The 13048-nt window shown below is 37.5% G+C and overlaps 1 protein-coding gene across 3 annotated transcripts in view; it reads right to left on the bottom strand.

Moving 5' to 3' along the window:
- The window catches only part of fastkd1 (FAST kinase domains 1), a 71233-nt gene that overhangs the window by 42878 nt on the left and 15307 nt on the right, over positions 1–13048 (bottom strand). For 2 of the 3 annotated variants that reach the window (XM_059966633.1, XM_059966634.1), the window contains one exon: positions 6891–6959. In XM_059966633.1, the coding sequence (XP_059822616.1) occupies positions 6891–6959 (69 nt within the window). Of the gene's footprint in view, positions 1–6890; positions 6960–13048 lie in introns of those variants that run through there. The other variant, XM_059966635.1, reaches the window with a different exon arrangement.

Below are 13048 nucleotides of genomic sequence, written 5' to 3'. Positions count from 1 at the left end.
TCTTATTTTGTGCCCTTTATCAATAAATACTTTTAAAAATAGTACCATCAGACTTCAATGGACCTCTCTATCTTTGCTGGTAAGTGATCCAGTTACGGGATTTCGTAACATTATAAACATTAAAATACAGCAACATAACAAAAGTAAACATCTCCTTCAACTATATTCTAATCTACAGAGTTGGAAACCCAATAAAACTAATCAATATCTGCGGCATCACCTCAACTGCGTTTGACGGAATGTATGTGTTGATGTTCCAGTCTAATGCTGGAGAATACCAACAAAACTAGGCTTTCCCATTGGAAAGCAGTAAGCAAAATGCTGAAATCTATAATGAATAACTTAATAATTTACTAGAGCCCTTTGGAGATGTAACTAGTAGACAGGAGAATAAGAAGGAACTAATGGTTGCTGTACTCTTTTGGACTTACGGCAAGTTTTTAATAAACTCTGTATTAAGCATTGATAAATAAGTTAGAATGCATAGAATAGGGATTAATAAGAAAGGTATGAATCATGTGCCACTTGTTCAAAATACTGCAGCACGAATCTTAACCACATTTCACCAGTTTTGGCATTATTACACTAATTGTCTGTGTCCTTTGGGATCAACTTTTAAATACTCTAATTGTATGTAAGACTAGGAATGATTCAGCTCCTCCATGCATTTAGACCCCTTACATCAATGTATACTGGTTTACTTACTGTTCCTAGAGCTTGGTGATCTAGCCCTTTGCTCTTATGCATCAAAAATCTGGAATACTCTACGGACTGAGATATGCCAGGCTGGTACTGTAGAACATTACAAAATACTTCTTAAAAACCTACTTTTTAAATTTGGCCTACTTGTAAGATTACTTAATGTCTGTTAGAACCATAGAACATTACAGCATAGAAACAGGCATTTTGGCCCTTCTTGGCTGTGCCGAACCGTTTTCTGCCTAGTCCCACTGACCAGCACCTGGGCCATATCCCTCCAAACCCCTCTCATCCATATACCAATCCAAGTTTTTCTTAAATGTCAAAAGAGAGCCCGCATTCAGCACTTCTTCTGACAGCTCATTCCACACTGCCACCACTCTCTGCGTGAAGATGCTCCCCCCAATGTTCCCTTTAAACTTTTCCCCCTTCACCCTTAACCCATGACCTGTTTTTTTTCCTCCCCTAGCCTCAGTGGAAAAAGCCTGCTTGCATTCACTCTATCTATACCTATCATAATTTTATACACCTCTATCAAATACTTGAAATATTAAAAACTAGAATAAACATTTTAAAAAATAATTACAAAAATTAGAACTTATAAATTTAATAAAACACTTATGAATAGTTATAAACATTAAAATACAGCAAAATAACAAAAGTAAACAAAAATGTTGATGTTTATTATATTTATATAATTTGGTATATTCAATTATTTTATTCTATATAATGTTTGTCTTTACTTATGATTTTTAATGACTATATTGATTTAATTTTGCAATCTATGTAAAGCATTTTGAACCTACATCTTAACGTATGAAAGGTATTATATAAATTATTAATATATTGACATGAAAAGAGAATTGGTTATTAGACGGAAAGCGAAGAATGAAAATAAATAGACCATTCTCAGTTTTGGAGATGGTTACCAGTGGGATCCTGGGCCCTAGCCATTTACAACCTACATTAATGATTTTTCTGAAGAGACTCAATATTATATTTTCCGATTTGCTGATGACATTGAACTAGGTGGGATTTTAAGTAGAGAAGCTTGTAAGGAAGCTTCAAAGGGATCTGAATAAACTGAGCTATCAGACAATGAAATGTCAGATGGAATAAAATGTGAAAAAAGTGAGGTCATCTATATTGGTGACTGTAACACAAAAGCAAAGTACTTGTTAAATATTGAGAGATCAGATCGTGTTGATGTTCAAAGGGAATTGGCTTATAAGGCCAACATGTAGGTACAGCAACTAATGAAGCAGGCAAATTATATTTTTATCATTATGACAAAAGCATTCAATTACAGAAGCAGAGCAGTCTTACTGAAATTGTACAGGGCAGAGCAATAACATCTATTTCTTTGCTGACAATCAATACAGGCGTACCTCAAGGGTGCGTGTTTTACTTTTTGGAAGCATTACTTTCTCTACACTCATGACTGTGTGGCTAGGCCCAACTCAAACACTATTGAGAAATTTACCAATGACACCGCTGTAGCTGGCAAGATCTCAGATGGCAATGGGGAGGCGAAAAAGATCAGATAGACAAGTGGTGTCACAACAACAACCTTGCATTTAATGTCCCCAAGACCAAGGAATTAATTGTAGACTTTAGACGTCAGGAGAACACACACCAATCCTCATTACAGGGTCAAAAGTGGAAAGAGTGAGCACTTTCAAGTTTCTGGGCATCAACATATCCTGGGACTACCACATTGATGCAGTCACAATGAAGGTACATCAGCAGCTTTACTTCTTCATGAGTTTGAGGAGATTTGGTACATCACTAAAGACTTGCAAATTTCTACAGATTTGTAAAAATCTGTGGAGAGCATTCCAACTAATTGCATCACTGCCTGGTATAGAGGCACCAATGCACAGGATCATAAGAGGTTTCAGAAAGGTAGTAGGCACAGCCAGCGCCATCATGGGCACAAGCCTCGAGGACATCTTCCAAAGGCACTGCCTTAAGAAGACAGCATCGTTAGAAACCCTCACTATCCAGGACTCGCCCTCCTCTCGTTACAGGTTGATAATCCCTTATCTGAAATGCTTGGGGCTGGAAGAGATTCAGATTTTGGAATATATAATGAAATACATAATGAACTGATTGCCATCATTTCCAGCTCTAAATTTATGTGCTACCAGTTACCAGTCTTTGTCTTACACTTGTTCATCAAACACATGTACTTAACAGTAAATATTATTACATACCATTAATATAATGAAAATATAATCTGTGCAGAGTAACAAAAGCAGGACAGCAGCATCAGGAGAACATCAGAATCAACTGCTGTACAACAAATGGCTAACTTTCAGTCCCCACCCATGATGTTGTGTTTTGATTAAAAGGTTACAGTACATTGTATTTGTATTTAAAGTTTTTTTAGGTTTCATGTAAGGTATAAAAGCAATCAGTATTGTAGACTTGTGCTGGTGTCAGATTTTCTTGATCAGCAGACACGTCAAAAATTTAAGGCGGTGCTTTTTCTTTAATTTCCGCAATCAGCCTGCTGAATATTCACAATTACCTTCAATTTTCATTTCATTCTGATAGAAATTGTTGCATTTCAAATATACCATTAAGCAGCACATGTTCACTCCAACAATGACAATATACGATGGAGATCTTCATTTATTGCTTTATGCAGTGTTTTTCGATTATTAATTTCTGTTCATTACATGTGTGAGGTCATTTCTCAGAACTATCTGTGGTGGGTAGAGACCTGTGCATTGCCTGGGAACATTCTTAGTGTCCTGTGAAATCGTTCATTTGTGACACCATGTCAGTGCCAAAAAAAAAATTCAGATTTCAGAGGTTTTCAGATCTTGGAATTTATGTTAAGGGGTACTCAACCTGTACTATCAACAGGAAAGAGGAAGAGGAGCCTGAAGCAATAAGACATAGAAGCAAAAATAAGCCATTTGGTCCATCAAGTCTGCTCTGCCATTTCATCATGGCTCGTCCATTTCCTTCTTAACCCCATTATCCTGCCTTCTCTCTGTAACCTTTCACGTCTTGACTAATCAAGAACCTAGCAACCTGCTCCTTAAATACACCCAATGATTTTGCCTCAACAACAGCCTGTGGCAACAAATTCCACAGATTCACCTCTTTCTGGCTTAAGAAGTTCCTCCTCATCTCCATTCTAAATGGACATCCCTCTATTCTGAGGCTGTGACTTTGGTCCGAGACTCTCCCACCATAGGAAACATCCTCCCCACATCCAATCTATCTGGGCCTTTCAACACTGAATAGGTTTTGATAAGACCCCACTCCCTCCTCATACGATAAGCCTTCCATTCCCAGAATCATTCTCCTGAACCTCCTCTGAACCTTCTCCAATGTCAACACATCCTTTCTTAAATAATGGGCTCAAAACTGCTCGCAATACTCCAAGTGAGGCATCACCCAGTGCCTTATAAAGCCTTAGCATTACATCCTTGTTTTTATATTCTAGTCCACTTGAAATTAATGTTAACATTGCATTTGACTTCCTCACCAATGACTCAACCTGCAAATTAAACTTTAGGGAATCATGCACGAGGACTCTCTATTTCCTTTGCACGTTAGAATTTTGAATTTTCTCCCCATTTAGAAAATAGTCTATGCTTTTATCCTTCTACAAAATGCATGACCATACACTTCATGACACTATATTCCATTTGCCATTTCGTAGCACATTCTCCTAATCTGTCCAAATCATTGACATACAATGTAAAAAGAACTAATCACCAGCAGCCAAACAGAAAAGGCTCCCTTTATTCCCACTCTTTGGTTGCTGCCAATCAGCCAATACTCTATCCATGCCGGCATCATTCCTGTAATAACATGGGCACTTATATTGTTAAGCAGCCTCATGTGTGGCACCTTATCAAAGGTTTTCTGAAAATCAAGGACACAACATCCACTGATTCTCCTTTGTCTATCCTGCTTGTTATTTCCTCAAAGAATTCTAACAGATTTATCAGACAAGACTTCCCCTAAAGGAAACCATACTGACTTTGGCCTATTTTACCATGTGCCTCCAAATACCCAAAAACCACATCCTTAATATCTTCCCAATCACTGAGATCAGGCTAACTGGCCTATAATAACTTCTGCCTTCTTCTCTTCTTGAAGAGTGCGGTGACATTTACAGTTTTCCAGTTCTCTGAAAACTGGACTCCATTGAGTCACACTCAATGTTTTAGGAACAGCTGCTTCACCTCTGCTATCAGATTTCTGAGGCTACATCCACACTGGACCGGATAAGTCTGTAACCGAAGCTTTTTCTCTTCGTTTTGACCCTCTGTCCACACTAAAATGGCGCTTTCCTCCCCTGAAAACGAAGCTCTTCTAAAACGCCTCCCAGAGTGTGTAATTTTGAAAACGCCAGATTGACTGAAGCAGTGTGGACAGGGTAACCACAGAAATATAAAAATGCTGTCATGATGTGCCGGAACAGATGGTGACGGCAGCGCGCCATCTCATTGTTTTCTTGAACGCAACCTAACAATTTCAGAACAGATGGCAACGAGACTGAAGCCAGAAGAGTTAGAAATGTACTCACCAAATACTTTGACCCATAACTTACTGAATAAGTATACTCACTTTGCCCAGTTTTCTGTCTTGCTTGTATGAAGGTGGTTTACCTATTTCTGCAAGTATTTCTCTGACAATAGATGTGTAACAGCCTAATGTAACATTGTATGGAAATACAAGACAACACTGATGCAGACATATTTTATACATTTAACAGTTATACATTTATACAGTTAGTCAGTTTTTCAATGTTTGTTGTCAGCCAGGTCATACTGTCTGTGAACTCCCTGTCGGTTGTCTCCATACGCTCCAGTATTTGTTTTTTTTTGTTTTAAGTCCTCCAGCGCAAGAGCCAACAGCTGTCCGTCGTTTAAGTTTGTCTAGTCTGTAACTCGACAAACGTGCACCAAGTCTTTCACGGCGAGATTTGACACCAAACACGTCGCTTGTTTTCGGTAGATGTGTCCTGCGCATGCGCAGTAGGAGGAGATTCGCCAAAATATCCGTTTTAATGTGGACAGAAGTATTTTCAAAAATGCTTAGTGTGGACGCTTAATATTTTTATGCGAAACCGGTGTTTTCAAAATTATCTGGTCTAGTGTGGATATAGCCTGAATGGTCATGAACACTACACTACACTGAGTTTGACACTACCTTGCTACTCCTCTTTTGCAAGATAAGGATGTTACTGAATGGTGCAAATGACACACACACTGACTAAAGGACAATCATTTTACTAACTTCAAAGTATCATCAGTTGTTAACTTGTAATTTCTATTGATTTTTAACATCAGTATTGGTGATTGATCTTGCAGGTAAGGAATCTGAACACACATAGTTTGCCAAATAGTTACTACTCCTAAGTGCAAGCCAATTCTGTATAAAAATAGTATTTCTCTGTTCAGACTTCTGCTGTTCTCCTTGTGCGTGAATGAATAAAGTGTGAATGAGGAATAAGTGTTTGTTTTCAGAATCCAGTTAAATCGATGATGAAAGCAACAGTAACACTAAAGAAATACAGAGCTTTCATACTGCTTTGCTAATCGTAACATCAGTTCTAAAAAAAAGGAGTAACTTACAGTAAAACATTTCTGTGTTTTGTTGTAAAATTAAAACACAATACATGTTATGTCATCGGCAGACTGAACCTTATAGTTTAATCAATATCCAACTCAATCAAATCAACACTCACAAATTTGGATTTAACTGATGTAGCAATAAATGATTAACCTTGGAGTGGCTCTAATCAGCAGCTCAAAGACAAAGATGATTAAATGAGATAATTCAGATCTTTTATGGGATTGTATATGATGGAGATCTATTTTATGCATAGTGTCCCTTATAAAGTAACTATTACCTCAAGTTAAACATTGTTTTGAACACAAGGAAACTAAAAACTTGAGATTACTGATCACATTAACTAAAAGTAAGTTAGGTATTAATATTTTAATATTAGAATGTTATTATATACATGGATATTGGTATAATTAATAATACACTGAACTTCAGATATGTTTATATAAAAATATAAAAATGCTAAACAGTTTTCAACTGGAAAAACTACAAGACCATTTAACTACAAGTCATTAGAATATAAAATCTAAAAATAAGTTGTTAAATCCTACTAAAATTATAATCTATAGAACAAAATTTTCTTTATTTACCTTTCAATTCTTCCCTGTGCTTCGATCATAAGTTGTTGTACAAGAGAATCATGCGGTTCAATTTTCAACCTTTAATAAATGCATAAATATATTTTCAGGTTAGAACCATTATCTTCTCAGCCATATTGATTTAACAGGATCAGATTCAACTTACTTCGACTCCCTCTAAATTTTAATTATATTTTTTAAATACTGGGCAAATGTAGCATTGATTATGGAAGCTGTTGACATTGCTCAAACACAACTCCTAAAGTTTGATTTCTGCAATTTACTTAGGAGGTTTTAGTTAGCAATTCCATGTTGTTCTTGTTCAGACACCTCCATTGTAGCCAATCAAGCCCAGAATAAAATTATCTTCTTAGGTATGCTGTTGCTACACCCTAGTTTCAATAATGAATTCAACAATTATGTCTAAATTGGCCAGCTTTCCTCTGTCCCTTGATATGCTGGGTATTTTTCAAAATTCTCTTTTTTCCACCTCCCACTCCCAACATCTCCAGCAAATGCTGTGTTCTCTGTCATTGTTCTGGCACTGTTCTTCCCTTCCTCTTTTGTTCTTATTTACTACCATTTATAGTATTTACACCTCTCGAAACAGATCAGTTGGAATTAACAACTCTGCATAAGTGTCATTGAATCCTCTAGGTCATTACCATATCACAAACGTTCTCTTTGTTCTCTCTGCCTTCCCTCTATTTCTGTAATTTAAAAGATGCTTGTTTTCTTAGTGCCCAAGTATTTCCTATATTTTCAGTTTTTCTGATTTCAAACATTTGCAGTTTTTTTTAACCTTCTGAACCCTATATCTATTCAGGTTTGCAAACAGTGCTACATGTACATACATCCTGAGTATGTTCTCTGAGGACTATCTTGAATATTAGGTTTTAACATTGGGATATAATGTGATTTGGCAATCCAAAAAAATTAAAATATGCCCACCAATAACAATTAAACATTTTAAGCAGTCACATAATAGCATGATAAAAAAAACTTCACATAGTCCCATTCAAAAATCAATGTGGTACTTCCATTAGCCCTCATGACTGTTTCAGATATCTCACTCAGAATAACATTGTATTAGGCCAAACACAAATCAATTTTTGAATCACATTCAAACTAATGGAGGTAATATTGAGGTTACAAATCTTGAAATTGAAAGGATTTTTGATAGTTGAGCAAGTTCTGAGATACATTTCTTCAAAGCTTTCCATTTTATCCATCTTGTGGATTAGAGACGGTGTTCCAATTTTCTTTGCCATGGACTGCACTCCAAGCTACTAACAAGGCTGTCAGTAACTTGTCACTGACCTCAGAGAAAGCAACTGTTCACAAAGAATCAGCACATTCTGTGGAATCAATTTCCCCCTTTCAAACATGTCCTCCACAGTTTATGAATATTGACCACATACATGAATATTGGTACATATGAGAATTTGGGAGACCAGAGGTATGGATTTGCTGACTACTGCTGCAGGCATCTTCTGCTGTGGGTAAAATTGGCTTGTAGTTGCACTTCTGACATGTACAGTCGGCCCTTGTTATCCGCGAGGGATTGGTTCCAGGACCCCTCGCGGATACCAAAATTCGCAGATGCTCAAGTCCCTTATTCAATCTGTCTCAATGCGGTGGATCATAGGACCTAGCAGAACCCCAGACCTCATTTAACCTGTCTCAGTGCAGTGGACATTAGGATCCAGCAGCAGAGATCTGAATCCGCAGTGTTCCTGTTCACGAAAATAATCACGATCGCGATTGAAAATAAAGTGGAAATAATAAAGCGATCGAAAAGAGGTGAAATGCCATCGGTTAAAAGCATTAGGCTACAGTCGGTCAATGATCGGAACAATTTTAATGGATAAAGAGAGAAAGGCTGTGCTTGGATAAAAGCTACAATTATTACTAAGCAACGCAGTGGTTTAATTATTTTGGGGTTTTGGGTTTTTGATCCTCATATCAACCCGGCACGGTGGAGAGCGCACTTGAAAGCGGTCTGTCACTGGATCGAACTCAGGAAGAAGTTCCCGAGCCCGGTGCTAACATACATTCTTAAGTGTTTTATATGCATAGAAAGCTAAAATATATACTATACACTAAGACAACCGTTTGACTAACTGACACTAAATAATACTGGATATACCTGTTCTGACTTACTGAGTAAGAGAACTTCTGATTTTTTTTTTATCCTGATCCACGATAACCCATGCAATCCTCCCATATACATTAAATCATCTCTAGATTACTTATAATGCCTAATACAATGTAAATGCTATGTAAAATAGTTGTTATACTGCATTGTTTAGGAGATAATGACAAGAAAAAAAGTTTGTACATGCTCAAACAACAAGTGCTGGAAGAGCACTTCTGGGTTGTCGCGATTTGTGGTTGGTTGAATTTGCACATGCGGAATTCGCGGATAAGGAGGGCCGACTGTAATACTAGGGTGACAAACAGTTCTTGGGAACAGAACCTTGCCACATTCTGGGGAGCACCTGTACCAGGCTTTCTATCTATCAGCATCTATGGGAATGTCTGGTATCCAAAAGTAAGGTCATCTTCAAGCAGACTCTACAACTTCAAGTTTTTATCTTTCTTTCTAGTTTTAATTTTGTTCTTTATCTCATACTTGTCTCAGCCATTTTATAAACAAAATATCATACAATTTGAATAACAAACACTTCAAACAGTACCGCGAAAAATACTGCACTAAAATAACTATAGAAAATGCTGCAAATGGTCAGCTTCTCTGGAAAGTGAAACAATTAACATTTGTTTATACTAAATAGTTCATTATCTGAAATGTTACTTCTTTTTTCTCTCAAGAATTAATGTTAAACTTATTAAGAAGCTGACATCTTGTATATTATCAAAAAACTGATAAATAAGAAACATTAATAGTAGTAGGAATACGGCTTATAGAACATAGAAATTGACAGCACATGGCTTATAGAACATAAAAATCTACTGCATATTACAGGCCCTTCGGCTCACAATACTGTGCCAACGATGTAACCTACTCTAGAAACTGCCCAGAATTTCTCTACCGCATAGCCCTCTATTTTTCTGAGCTCCATGTAGCTATCTAAGAGTCACTTAAATGACCCTGTCTACTATCATAACTAGCAGTGCATTCCATGCACTCTCCACTCTCTGTGTGGAAAAACTGACCCCTCATACCCCCCTGTATCTACTTCCAAACACCTTAAAACTATGCACCCTCATGTTAGGCATTTCAGCTATCCACACAACCAATGCCTCTCATCATCCTATACACCTCCCATCCTCTGTCACTCCAAGGAGAAAAGGCCAAGTTCACTCAACCTATTCTCATAAGGCACACTCTTCAATCCAGGGAACATCCTTGTAAATCTCCTCTACACTCTATAGTATCCACATCCTTCCTGTAGTAGTGAGGTGATCAAACTGAACACAGTGTTCCAAGAGGGGTCCAACTAAGGTCTTATATAGCTGTAACATTACCTCACGGCTCTTGAACTCAATCCCACAGTTGAAGGCCAACACACCATATGCCTTCTTGACAACACCGTCAACCTGCGCAGCAGCTTTAAGTGTCCTATGAACATGGCCCCCAAGATCTCTCTAATCCTCCACACTGTCAAGACTCTTACCATGAATGTTATATTCCGTCTTCAAATTTGACCTACCAAAATGAACCACCTCACACTTATCTGGGTTGAACTCCATCTGCCATTTCTCAGCCCAGTTCTGCATTCTATCAATGTCCCACTGTAACCTTTGACAACCCTCCAGACTATCAACAGCACTTCCAACCTTTGTGTCATCAGCAAACTTACTAACAAAAACCTACTTTTTCATTCGCATCATTTATAAAAATCACAAAGACGAGAGTGCCAGAACAGATCCTTGTGGAACACCACTGGTCAATGACATCCATGCAGAATATGAACCATCTACAAACACTCTTTGCCTTCTGTGGGCAAAGCCAATTCTGGAACCACAAAGCAAGGTCTCCTTGGATCCCATGTCTCCTTACTTTCTGAATGAGCCTTGCATGGAGAACTTTATCAAATGCCTTTCTGAAATCTAATTACACTGCATCCACTGCTCTATCTTCATCAATGTGCTTTATTACATCCTTAAAGAATTCAAATTAGGCTCGTAAGGCATGACCTGCTCTTGTCAACGCCATGCTGACTATCCCTAATCAGATTATGTCTCTCCAAATGCTCATAAATCCTGCCTCTCCAGATCTTCAACAACTTGCCCACTACTGAAGTAAAACTCACTGGTCTATAATTACCTGGGTTATCTCTACTTCCTTTCTTGAACAAGGCAATAACATTTGCAACCCTCCACTCCACCAGTATTTTTCCCATCCCTATTGATGATGCAAGATCATCACCAGAGGCTCAGCAATCTCCTCCCTTACTTCCCATGGCAGCCTGGGGTCTATCTCATCCAGACCTGGTGACTTAACTAACAATGCTTTTCAGAAGTTCCAGTACATCTTCTTTCTTAATGTCTACATGCTCAAGCATTTCATTCTGCTTTAAATCATCCCCATAATTGCCAATTTCCCTGTTGAAATCATTAAGTACCTCCACTAGCTCCTCCAACTCCATGCACACATTGCCACTATTGCACCTGATTGGTCCTATTCTCACACGGCATCCACTTGCTTTTCACATACTTCTAGAATGCCTTGGGGTTTTCCTTGATCCTGCTCGCCAAGGCCTTCTCATGGCCCCTTCCAGCTCTCCTAATTTCATTCTTAAGCTCCTTCCTGGCAACCTTGTAATTTTCTAGTGCTCTAACAGTACCTAGTTTCTTGAACCTTTTATAAGCTTTTCTTTTCTTCTTAACTAGATTTCCTACGTTCTTTGTACATCATGGTTCTTTTACCCTACCTCAAATGGAGCATACTTATACAGAATATCATGCAAATGTTTGCTGAACGTATTTCTGTGGTGTATTTCCCCAAGATATCTTTCACCGTTTTCTAGTGCTTTCCCAAAATCATTCATTCCCCTAATGTCCCGGTATACCTCTGGTTACTAAAGGAAGCGAGGGAAGAGTGTGCCATTGGTGATTATCTTTGTGCTCACTGGCTACTGGAGCAGTCCCAGCAGATTTCATGGTGGCAAATGTTATTCTTTTGTTTAAGAAAGGTAATAAGGGATAACCTTGGGAATTATAAGCCTTATATCAGTGGTGGGCAACCTACTGGAGAACATTTTTGGAGACAGGATGTTCGAGAAATTGGAGAAGCATAGTCTGATTAGGAATAGTCAAGAGAGCTTTGTGAGGGGCAGGTTTTTCTTCACGAGTCTGACAGAATTCTTTGAGGAAGTAACAAAACATATCAAAGACAGAGGAGTAGATGTGGTGTATTCAGATTTTGTTAACGTATTTGACAAGCTCCCTCATGGTAGGCTCATTTAGAAAGTGGGGGAAACTTGGTGGCATGGATTCAGAAATGACTTGCCCACAGAAAACAGAGGGTGGTAGTAGATGGTACATATTCTGTCTGGAGGTTGGTGGCCAGTGGTGTTCCGTAGGGATCCGTTCTGGGACTTCTGATCTTGTGGTTTTTCTTTTTCCATCTTTTTATTATCATTATTAATAACAACAAAATAAAATTGGTACATAGATAATGGGATTACAAACGTACATATTTCAACTAACTATAAAAGATTACAAAAACAATGATTACAGTATAAATGAGTATTCCCACATCATAAAAGATACAATATACAAATAGACAAGGCAAACCTAGGTGTATCATAATATAGAATAAAAAGAAAAAATAAAAAGGAAAAAAGAGAAAAAAAATTCATTATGCAAAAATTAATCTAAAAATCTAATAACTAATAGAAGAAAAAAAAGAAAAAAAGGGCTGTTTATAATATCTCACAAAAATACAAAATCATCAGTATCATCAACTCCGATCCTCTTGACATATATGAAAGCAAAACTGGAAAATCAAATAGGCCTGGAACAGGGTCCTATTATATCATATAAAAATATTGAATAAATGGTCTCCATATCTTTTCAAATTTAGTAGAAGTGTCAATTATACCACTTCTAATTTGTTCTAAACTTAACATAGCATAGTTTGAGAAAACCAATGAAATACAGTAGGAGGATTAATTTCCTTCCAATTCAACAAAATAGATCTT

The sequence above is a fragment of the Hypanus sabinus genome, chromosome 4 (genome assembly GCF_030144855.1).
Source record: "Hypanus sabinus isolate sHypSab1 chromosome 4, sHypSab1.hap1, whole genome shotgun sequence".
NCBI classification, from domain to species: domain Eukaryota; kingdom Metazoa; phylum Chordata; class Chondrichthyes; order Myliobatiformes; family Dasyatidae; genus Hypanus; species Hypanus sabinus.
This window is presented reverse-complemented; position numbering and strand designations above follow the sequence as displayed.